The sequence below is a fragment of the Tachypleus tridentatus genome, chromosome 8, assembly GCF_004210375.1.
Source record: "Tachypleus tridentatus isolate NWPU-2018 chromosome 8, ASM421037v1, whole genome shotgun sequence".
In the NCBI taxonomy this organism is placed as follows: domain Eukaryota; kingdom Metazoa; phylum Arthropoda; class Merostomata; order Xiphosura; family Limulidae; genus Tachypleus; species Tachypleus tridentatus.
Genome location: NC_134832.1, coordinates 6,653,332 through 6,664,671, shown reverse-complemented (window position 1 = coordinate 6,664,671; position 11,340 = coordinate 6,653,332). Strand labels below are relative to the sequence as shown.

The following is an 11,340-nucleotide window of genomic DNA, read 5'->3' as shown; positions in this document are numbered from 1 at the left end:
GTGGAAGGCTAATGGTGTGTGTTGAAAATTTGCACTGTTCATGCTAGTTCAGAAAAGCCATTTTGAGAGCAGAGGTACCATAATGTAATAGAATAAAGATTCCTGTTTGTGTTTAGTACTATACTCTGCAGCAAAGACCACTGATAGAATCATAATAGCAATGCCATCTTCAAACTGAGGTGGCAAAACACTAAATGTCATCTTTAGTTTTTGTAACTATTGTCTTCATTATCATGTCAAGTATGGCTTCTAAAACATGAACCAATTACAATCAGTTACTTGAAAAGCCTCAAGTGATTAACTGTCAACATTTTTTTTCACACAACACAGCAAACAAAATGGCTGGTACTTTTAGTAGGACAGGTAAACATAAACTTACAAAATCTTTACTAGTCAACAATACAGTAAATGTATGTTGCCAAGAGTGAAATATAAACAGTGGTACAAATTGACAAACAGCATTTGTACAGACTAAATATGTGTAAACAAAAATAATAATAATAATTGCTGTTGAATGAAAATAGTACAAAAGTGTTAATTAGTAGTTTTACTAGGTAGGCTTGTGTCAATAAAATTCATAGAATGATTAGAGATTAGTCACTTGCCACAAACTATAAGTCAGAGGAATGTTTGCTTTTTTTTACTCTCAAATCAAAACTTTGATTTTGACCAATGTTACCAAATGTTTGTATCTTTATCTTCAATACAAGCTAATAATACATAAATTGAAAATGTCTTGTCATTACTATTGTTCAGTTGTGACACTGGAAACAGTTTGAATGAATACAGTAAACCTTCTAAATAACATTTCACATATACAAATGTAACACAAAGTATATTAAACTCATGCCATAATGACTCAGTGTATCCAACAGTAAGTATAATATACAGTTGTTCACATAATACAGCATCCGATGAATTGATAGTTTCACATTTTCCCTGCCATTAGTTGTACTATTGTTGCACACTTCTGTTTCAAAACAATTTTATAGACAAAAGTATATTTCCAAACAAAATGAATATTCAAATAAATACAAATAAATATAAAGACTGTATATCTTTCACTACAATTCACTATCTCTATGCCTCACTAATCTAGCACAAAATAAATTTAAATATTTGTGACATATTAAACACATTTTACTTGTACATTAATGAAATGTGAAAACACATTTCAATCACAGACAAACAGTAGTTTCAAACAAACATTAAAAGCATCAAAGAACTTTTAAATAAAAATAAAATCTTAAGCCTAACGAGGAAAATAAATAAAGTACTTCAAATATTAATCATGTAGGAATGAATTTTTAAATAAATATTCAAAATTACAATAAATGTTTATGTATAACATCCCACTGAAGATCTATACACAGTAAAAACAAATAGAAATTACATATACTTTTATAAATAAGATATTACTTCCACAAAAAAGATATTTAGAATATTTTAAACTAATATTTTCAGTTCTTTATTACAAAAATCATGCCAGTTCCATAATTTCTAAAGGAAGTATCACACAAATAGTATATACCCACAGCCCATTACAGAATTACCTTCTACACAAGTATTACATTAATGAATCTCTGTTCCTTCTCTGAGGTGTTAGAGGTTTTACTGTTAGTGTTTGTAAGAGTCTGCTTGTGGTAACTGCAAAATACACATCTAGGTTTCACATATGGCAAATGAATCGCTAACACCTAAAATTACCAGCAGTACTGAAGAGTTTTCCCCTTTCAATTTTCAAACACAATGAATTAAGAAAAACTTAACACTTCAGTGTTAAACTAAATGTTTTCAGACAGATAGGATTTATATTAAAAAATGTAGCTACTGTTTCTTAGAATTCCAAAACTGTGTCAGATGTGCTCTTAATAACTGGTGAGTATTAATGAACTTATGGAATGTTCTAAAACAACCAATGTTTTTTTACTGAATTAGCATCATTATTAGCATTTTTGCAAAAACAAAAAAATCTACTGTGTAAATAAATGTGCCAATTTCACACAGCTTGTCAATTGCATCTGTCTTAACTGATTTCAGCTTATGCAACTCACAAAACTAAGAATATATACACATGTCTCAGAGAGTACTAAAAGCATGTAAAAACATCCTAAACACTGCCACATTTAGAACATCTAGAAGGTAACATAATGTGCATCTTCTTCAATTAAAGGTTGCTCCGGAGGGCAGTCTCCAAGTGTCAGTCGATACATGGCCATCTCCGATATTCCATGGTAATGGACAAATGCTGCAGCTATGACCAATATGTGGAATATCTGGTGACTATGGAACTGAAAAAAATACAGAAAGTCTCTGTCATTGACTTCTGCATATGTTGTGATCCCTTTGGAAATAATGTTCAGAAACAATTAAAAATACAAAGAAAATATTTTGAAATTTAAGTAATACTGTTGTTGGATGACAACATATTTATTTGAATCATGATATTTCTATACTGCTAAGAGTAAACATTATTTTAAGTTGCAACAAAATTTATTTAACACTTGCATCTTAGAAAGTAAAAGCTTTCAATAATAACACAATTTATGTTTAATCTCATTTTGTTCATACTTTCTCATTATTCTTTTAAAACACATACAATCTGGAGAATTTAAAACAAACAGAAAAAAAAAAAAAAACAATGGCAGTAGTTTACTCAAATAATGTGTTAATGTAATGTCTATCCAGAAACATGTTAAAGTTGTGGTGTAAATGTTGAGAGTTCACACTGACATCATGTTATTCCTATTGGCTTAAATCATATGTGAAAAGAGAATTATAAAACATTTTCTTCAGCACAAGAGACTTCAAGAATCTACAAGTGTTTTAGATACATTTACTCATAAGCCAGGTATACTGCTTTATAAATTTTACTCTTTGTATCAGCAGGCAAATACAAATTTGTTTTCAATGAGGGTTTCTAATTCCCTCAAAAATTTGTAACTGTAGCATGACACAGTCACACTAAACCAGCAATAAGCAGAAAAGCTTCATTTAGTGAAACAACTTCTTAAGAGTTGGTTAATCTGTGGCTTCTCAAAGGCAAGTAAAGTACTTTTAAGACTTGTTAATTTGTAGCTTCCCAAAGGCTACTTTACATTAATAGCAAGAAGGAGAAACATGTTTATATTAGATAAAGCAAAATATGTTCAGAAATGTTTAATCTTTATCACAACAAAGCCATGCTACTATACTAACAATTAAGAAAAACATTCTTTTAATTAAAAAAAACCTTTTTGTGTTGGTCAATATGTAATACTAACAAGAAGGCAATCCACACTGCTACCAAATACATATGGAAGCATCCTTTCAATAAATTAGGGTAATTACTTTTAGGTAAGGAATGTTATCCTGTTTTAACTTTTTCCATTAAAGAAATCTTAGTGTGGGCAACACGAGTTACAGTTGTAACTTGTATTAAGTGAATAATATGTTTAAGGTACAGCTACAAACAGAGTAAACACAAATAGGTCTCACTGTGGCTAGTTATGTAACTAATGGTCAATAGGCCACAAATGTACATTCATGGACAAGGATAACACATGCATACTGTTGCATTCAATCATGCCAATGTAAGCAGTAATAACTAAAAACACTAATTTCTGATCAGTTCTTTATTTTATTGTGTTGTGACACTAATTTATTATGCTAGATAACACTGATTATATTAATAAATCAAGTTAATCATGCTTCTAGTACTGAATTTTATTAATTAGCTATTGATAACAAGCTGAAGTCTTCATATACAATTAATAAAACAACTACAACAACATTAAATTTAAAAACAGGACATGCTGCACTTGCATTTAATTAGAAATGAAGTGCAATAATAAATAAAAAAGTATGGTAATATATCTGTAAGGTGTGATCATATTTAAATATTGCAGAGATGAACAAAACAATCCAATAAATTAACATTTACATTATGCACACTTACCCAGTAATCACATTTCCCAGGAAAAAATCTCTCCGGTACTCGCATCACGTAGAAAAAGGCCCCTGCCAGATAGAGGGACCCCATGAGACACAACCACCCAAAGGAAGCATGAGAGATGGCACGGAACCAGCCTTCAGCTACCAGATAATGGAAAGCTGGAATGACCCCACTCAAGCCAAAACCCATGAATACTCCTAAATAACAGGTTGGTAGGATTCATAAGCAGTAAAATTATTTTAAACTAATATAAAATTACAAGGCTATTCAAAAGTATATGGCACTACCTTAATTGTGTTCTTACAGCCTATTAAGTGGGGTGCATATTGAAAAAATGTATCAGTAAAAAAGATGTGTATTAAAATACCAGAAATATAGCTAACTGATATTAGTGAACTAGAAATCAACATGTGCACATAAAAATAACTACCAAATACTGAATGTAGTCATGTATATAGTGAAACAAGTTTTGTTTGTTGTTGTGAGTGCATTATAAAGAACTATCTCCAATAATTTCTAAAATTTTAAAAGGATATAATTTAAAAGTTTTCTTTCTGCAGATTTTACAACTTGAAATCACTAATAATGAACTCATGGTGTTCTTTCAAGATATCATCACATAGAATATTAAGCATAACAAGGAAGGTAATTATGACTTTCACTAAATAACTTTGCCAAAGACAGTGTTTCAAACTTTGTAGGTAGAACTCTTCTTCATAACACACCTTGCCACTCCTCCAAACAAATGTTCAACTGACTTAAACTGTAATATATACAAAGCATTTTCCAGACATTTCTCACACACTCACAGTTTAAAACCATGGGCCTAAGTTTAAAGCAAATAACAATTATTGAAAAAATTCTTGTCTGTGAGTTTGTTTTTTACACAACTACTTGAGAGTTATTAATGCTAGTTGTCATTAATTTGGAAGTGCTAGATTTAAGAAAAGGCAGCTAATCAATCTACCCTTCACCAACTCTTGGGCTTCTCTTTACCAATGAATAGTAGGACTGACTGTCACATTATACTACTCCCATTGCTGAAAGAGTAAGTATATTCAGCGACAGATTTTGATCCTGAAGCCCAGTGATTGTGAGTTAAGCCACTTAATTGCCATCCCATAAAAAACTTCCTGTTTAGGATCAAACTTTCAGAATTAAAAAAAAAATTAAACAAAGTGACTTGATTTTAACATAAAGTTTCCTGTTTTACATACAGCAACTATTATAATTGTATATGTAGATAGACCAGCAAACAATTTACTTCAGCCACGAATTTAACCACTTGACTTCTAATTTGCTGCACATAATAAGATCTGCCTCCAGTAGTTGTATGTGTGTGTTCTGTATACAGTGTCCAGTTCACTAACATTCTGCATTCATTAAAATCAGCCACAGTCCAATGATTAAAACAAAAGCACTGTTATGTGTTGAAGACAGAGGCTAGGGGAGCTCAAAATTTAATTTTTTAAAAAACATCAAATGCTGAATAATTTAAAAAAAACAACAACTTAAAAGTGTCATCTGCTTTCTGTTACATTTAAGCTTTATCTAGAATAATAATGTATTAAAACTATAACAGAAATATGGTTAAGCCAAAGGTTTGAAATATGTAATGTGCTGTTAAGATTTCCATAATTTTAAATTTAATGTCTCACAAATGTGTTTCCCAATTTATTTTATTGTGATATGCAAACTAGGCTTCCAAAAAAGTTGCATTCATATTTAATTGTTTTCATGATATCACTTGCTTACAAATCCCTCTGTAGTCATAATTCAAGTATTAGATGAATTGCTTTTGTATGTAACTAGTTACTGTTACAATCTGAATATTAGAATATTTGTTTTTGCATTCAACCATACTCTCATTCTATTATTTAAACTGTGATAACAATTAAACACAATAACAAATGTTTTGATATTCAGAATGTTACCATATTTAGCTGTATAAGTGAGTAGTCTGATATACAGATTATGACTACACTGGAATTTAGAAGCTGTCACAACATGAAAATCAGACCACATGCTTTCATATTCAACTTCAGTCACAATGTGAGTACTGGACCACTTGTTATAATATAAAACTATATTGTTAAGACCAATCCTAACAACACTGCATTACTTAAATGTGTGATTTAATAAATGAAAAAAATATTAGTTAACATAAAATAAATGCAAATAGATAATACAGGTCACGATATTAGTTTGCATGATACAAAAACTTTTATTACACTGAGAGATTTTAAAATGAAAGAAAAAATCTATTAATAGAGACAGTGGACTTGTTAAAAAAAAAAAAAAAAGGGTCTTAAGTTAAAAATATAACTATCCAGTATACTTATATATGTCTTTTGTTTGCATGTACTGTTTCTTTAAATTATGTTACATAGACCAGGTAGATGTGAATTGGATAATTTCTGAAGACAAGAGGATAGCATACATGAATAACCTGATGACGATGTCATAATATGTATCAAACACATAAAACTATGTTTGATAAACTCTTGTAAAAAAAATAAAATAAAATGTTCCCAACCAAGAACTCAGATAGTACACTGTAAACATTTTCTAGGTTTTCCCTACACACTGAAGCTGTTCAGATGACATCATTCATATATTGATATACTTCTAGCATACAGCAAGTGTTTCTTTGACTTGGTGGTCAAACATTACTTCTTAATATGATAAACAAATACTTTTGCAAGTGCTGGTCATCTCCCATTTCATGCCAACAGCAACACTGCAAATGTGTTTACAATTGTTGCCACAGAAAAAGAAATCAGTTAAAAGATAAGAACAGTTCATTCAGATAGAAATGTGTGTGCATTTAGGAAGATTTTGAGTTTTTCCAAGATCTAAAAATGTATTTCAATATGAGAAGGTGACTATCACGAGAAACAGAAGTGTACAGACTTCCAAGTATTCTTTTTTTCTAAATCCAAAGGGAAAAAAAAATTATTGCAAATTCTTGTAATAATTTTACACACTACTGAAATAATGGAATTATAATGTAGATTTATATTAAAATAGTATTAGATCTAGTCTAGGACTTTTCAGTTAGGTTGTATTATTGGTATTAAGACTTGACAGACTTACTAAGTAAGCAGCTAGGTAAGTCTCCTTAGTACCTCATCTCACCACGCTTACAATTAAACTGTTGTTAATGTTAACTTTAGTGTGCTTAGTTTTACAATTTACAGCTAAGTTACATTGTTATGAGTTAAATCACTCACAAATTTAGGCCTATTAAAGACAAACTAAAGTTAACACAGATCTAGATTGAATTTGATTACTTTCATTACTAAGTATGGCAGTTACTTTGAATGAATCATCACTAAATTGGCGCACAAATTGTGCAGAAAATAATTATGAAAATCTCAGAGTTTCAACAACAATACACGTCCACCATGATGTAAGATAGATACTTCACTTTGGCAAACTGTCAATCAACTACATTTATTAATATATACACAATAGTCAGGAATATTTCTGAGTTTTATCAAAGTTGCATACTGGTAAATGTTTTCTCTGAAAGTTCCAAAATAAGTATACATGTATAATAGCTTTAGGTAGTGAAATTAAGTAAAAATTTTTATTTTAGCAATTTAATTTGTTTTTGATTGCCAGAAATCAGTTCCAAGAAAGATATATATATACACACATTTGTGTGTGTGAACATAAACATTATCCAAGTAATTAAGTAATATTTACATTTAAAATGAAGGACTGCATTACAAACAGCAAAATGAAACCTATGATCAAATAAAACATTCATACTAAAAGTCTTAACCAAATTGCTATACAACAACAAAAAGTTACCAGGACAAAGGCTATAATGTGGTGTAAAAAACGTATCCTGGGTTTTAGAGGTAATGCACAAGTTGGATTCCATAATGACAGGAATTCATCAGTCCACCTACAGTCTCACATATAAAAAAAGAAAAATAAGAAAAAATAACAAAAAATATAAAAGAGCAAGATGTCAATGTTCAGGCCTGCAATGTTCTACATTTATATCACCCTTCTCTGCCTACAGACAGGTATGGGATTGTGACTGCTCTCAGATGAAAGGAAGATAGAAAACTTTCTACCATTGGTGGGTGATAAATAAGAAAATCTTACCTCCTGCAGTTGGCATTCAAACTCAAATTAATAAGGCAACATCAGTAGCTCAGCAGATAAATTATACTAGAATAAATTTCACACTCATAACCCACAAAATCTACTCTAACTGTTAATATTTAGATACTATGCTACCTTTTATAATAGCTTGTGTATTCGTGCATTTTAACAACATTGATACACACATGAAAACAGTGCCAAGAGTTTCTTGTTTAACCAACCTTATTAAAATGGATATATATATATATTTCTAACAACTTTTTAATGGAAAATATGTTTGATAATGGTTAGTGTTAAAATAATATAGTGTCCTTACCAGTCCGAAGAGGCCGAAACCTGGGTTCACTAAATTTGTCCCATAAAGATACAATAATAGCAGCTGCCCCTAGCACTGTGACCAATATTAAGTAGATAAGGCGAGGGTGAAAATTACAATAGAAGCCATAGTACAACCATGGGACAAATGATCCAATGATCAACAGAGCAATACCACAGTAATCTAGTCTGAAAGGAAATAGTATTTGAAATATTTATAATATACTTTAATGTTCACAAGTACAGAAACTGTTAATTAGTAAATATTCCCCAAATATGATGATTACTATCAGATCATCCCATAAGTAATGTCCAAAAATTTAATACAGAAAGTGCATCATAATTTCTTTCTTTGTAGAAGGCTTTAATAACTAAAATATGTAGTAGGTCATGCATAAAAATGTTCAGACAAATAGCAAAAACCTAACTCCACTCTTTGAAATTATTAATCAAATAAACCCTTATGAAGATGGATGTGTCTAAGTAGCATATTAGGCATATAATGCTTTATGAATTTAAAAAAGGCAATAGTGCAGCAGAAACTACATAAAACATTCACGATGTTTATGGCGTGGAGTCTCTCTATGAAAGCAAATGTCAAAAGTGGTATCAGAAGTTCAGATCAGGTGACTACAACTTAAGTGCTGCATCATGTTAAGGTTGTCCTATTGAGTTTAATGATGACTTGCTGCTTGCTGACTGCACTTGATGAAGATTGTGCTGTAACAGTTGAAGAACTAGCACAGAAGCTTAATTCAACCCACTCAACAGTTTATTATCATCTGTAACAGTTTGGAGAGGTGTCAAAACTTGGAAAATGGTCCCCATGATTTGACAGAAGCCAATCTTAGAGCAAGAGTAGACATTTGCACTTCTCTGCACTCTTGTGAATGTAACTCACCTTTTTTTTTAAGACAGGTTTGTGACTGGAAATGAAAAATGGATATATTATAAAAAATAATAAGCACTGCAGACAATGGCTCAGCGAAGGTAAATTGGCTAAAGCACAGCCCAGAATGGATCTCCACTCCAGGAAAGTCTTGTTAAGAGTTTGATGGGATATTTTGGTGTGATCCACTTTGAGTTGCTGCCATTCAATGTAACGATTACATCAGACTTCTACTAGAGTGCTTGAATGTTGCAGTGATAGAAAACAGGCCTGCTTTGATCAATCATAAAAGTGTTGTGTTACACCAGGATAATGCACGGTCCCATACAGCAATGATCACATCTGCAAAGATTGAAGAACTAGACTGGAAAAAATTTCCACAACCTCCTTATTCTCCAGACCTTGCCCCATCTGATTATTATTTATTCTGAAGTTTGCAGAACTATCTTGATGGAAAAGAGCTTGAAACATATGAAAATGTCAAAACAACCCTTTTGACATTCTTTTCCTCCAAATCCCAAGAATTTTATAGAAGTTGCACTCAGAAGCTTGTGAATTGTTGGCAGGAAGTAATTAATAATAATGGAACATAAAACGTTGATTAATAATATTAAAAGCATTTGAAATCCTTTCTCTTTTTCTGAACCTAAAATCAAGCACTACTTAAGAGATGACCTGATACAAACGTAATCTGCTTCATAACACCTAAAAATATGTCCAGTGTAATTTTTTCTTAATAAAACTGTATTGTTTTAATCAAAGCAAAGAAAATAAAGAGTATTTAATATACAATCCATAATAAGCATTTCTCTTTTTTTTTAATCTAAGTATACTTAATTTAAAAGTTCTAACACTATGTTCTGGCTAAAAAATTATTAGAATTCTTTAGAATTACATTAAACTCTCCTAAAAGTATTAGTGGAGGGATAGTTGTTGGGTGATTCAGATAAGTTGTTTCAAAATTTTAAACAAAGCAAAATAAGGGCTACCTGCATTTGTGCAGAGCTACATCTCACTTTGAATCAATAGACTAAAGTAGCAAATCTCAAACTGTTTTTTCAATGCACTATGACTCCCTTCTAAAAACAAACATTACTACATGACTCCACTTATGTCATACAGAAGTGTTTGAAATGATAAAGCATATATTATATGGCAGTGTGAACAGTAAGGTAGTATTCTGGCAATCAAAAGTGGTTTCTGCTTTATATATTATGTACTTGAAACTCACAGCCCAAGAACTGTTAGACTAAAGGTAAGACAGCTATTAAATATCACCCACTGCCACCTAATGGGTTACTCTTGGTCATGAGACATTTGATCACATGTAAAGATAATTCTCCAACTGTCATGCAGTACTCAAACATTTGAGCTCATAATCAGATTTGCAATGTTACCTTTAACAGTTATACAGATGTTTTAAGTGTACCATAATTTTATGAAAGAAATACCATCTAACCCTTGAAGAAGTAAATCTAATATTTTTTTCTCTTCACAACTCAAACATTTTGTCTTTTTTTTTTAAACCTTTAGAGTTCCATGTAGATAAAATCCCTATCAGGATACAAACACTTTGTAAATATTTATAAATAGCACAAAATACTAATGTAATCTGAAAGAACAAAGAACTTATGAATCTATTATTATTTATAAAACAAGCATTGAAACTGGGGTAACAGTTAAAAGCTATATAGGATTGATAATGCTATGTTCACTCCTACCATCAATACCTTAAAATATTCTTAGTTTGAGTGAGTAAGAGATTTACAAACACTGAGTCTTACCTTCAAACACTAAAATAATTACACTGAATGAGACAGATAATTGGTGGAATTGAATGTAAAAATATTAATACTAATATAAAATTAATGCAATTGATGCACAATTATATATTCTAGTTAGAAGATATTCACTCTTATCTTTTTAACTTTATCCAGTTATCTTTCACTCTTAAATTCTTGTGGTAATGGTTTATCAAATCAAGTTCAAATTTACCATAGAATCATAACCAGAATATACAATTACTTTTTATCAATCATTATTTCTAACACCTTCTTCAGAAGATAATATTCTTTGACCT

General features: G+C 30.7%; 1 protein-coding gene across 5 annotated transcripts in view; it reads right to left on the bottom strand.

Annotated features, from left to right (window-relative positions):
• Positions 1-370: 370 nt before the first annotated feature.
• Positions 371-11,340, bottom strand: part of LOC143258469 (adiponectin receptor protein-like) — a 65,218-nt gene continuing 54,248 nt past the window's right edge. For all 5 annotated transcript variants that reach the window (XM_076517489.1, XM_076517485.1, XM_076517487.1 and 2 more), the window contains 3 exons: positions 8,373-8,560; positions 3,938-4,131; positions 371-2,291 (listed from right to left, as the gene is read on the bottom strand). In XM_076517489.1, coding sequence (XP_076373604.1) covers positions 2,136-2,291; positions 3,938-4,131; positions 8,373-8,560 — 538 coding nt within the window. In that variant the 3' untranslated portion in view covers positions 371-2,135. The remainder of the gene's footprint in view (positions 2,292-3,937; positions 4,132-8,372; positions 8,561-11,340) is intronic.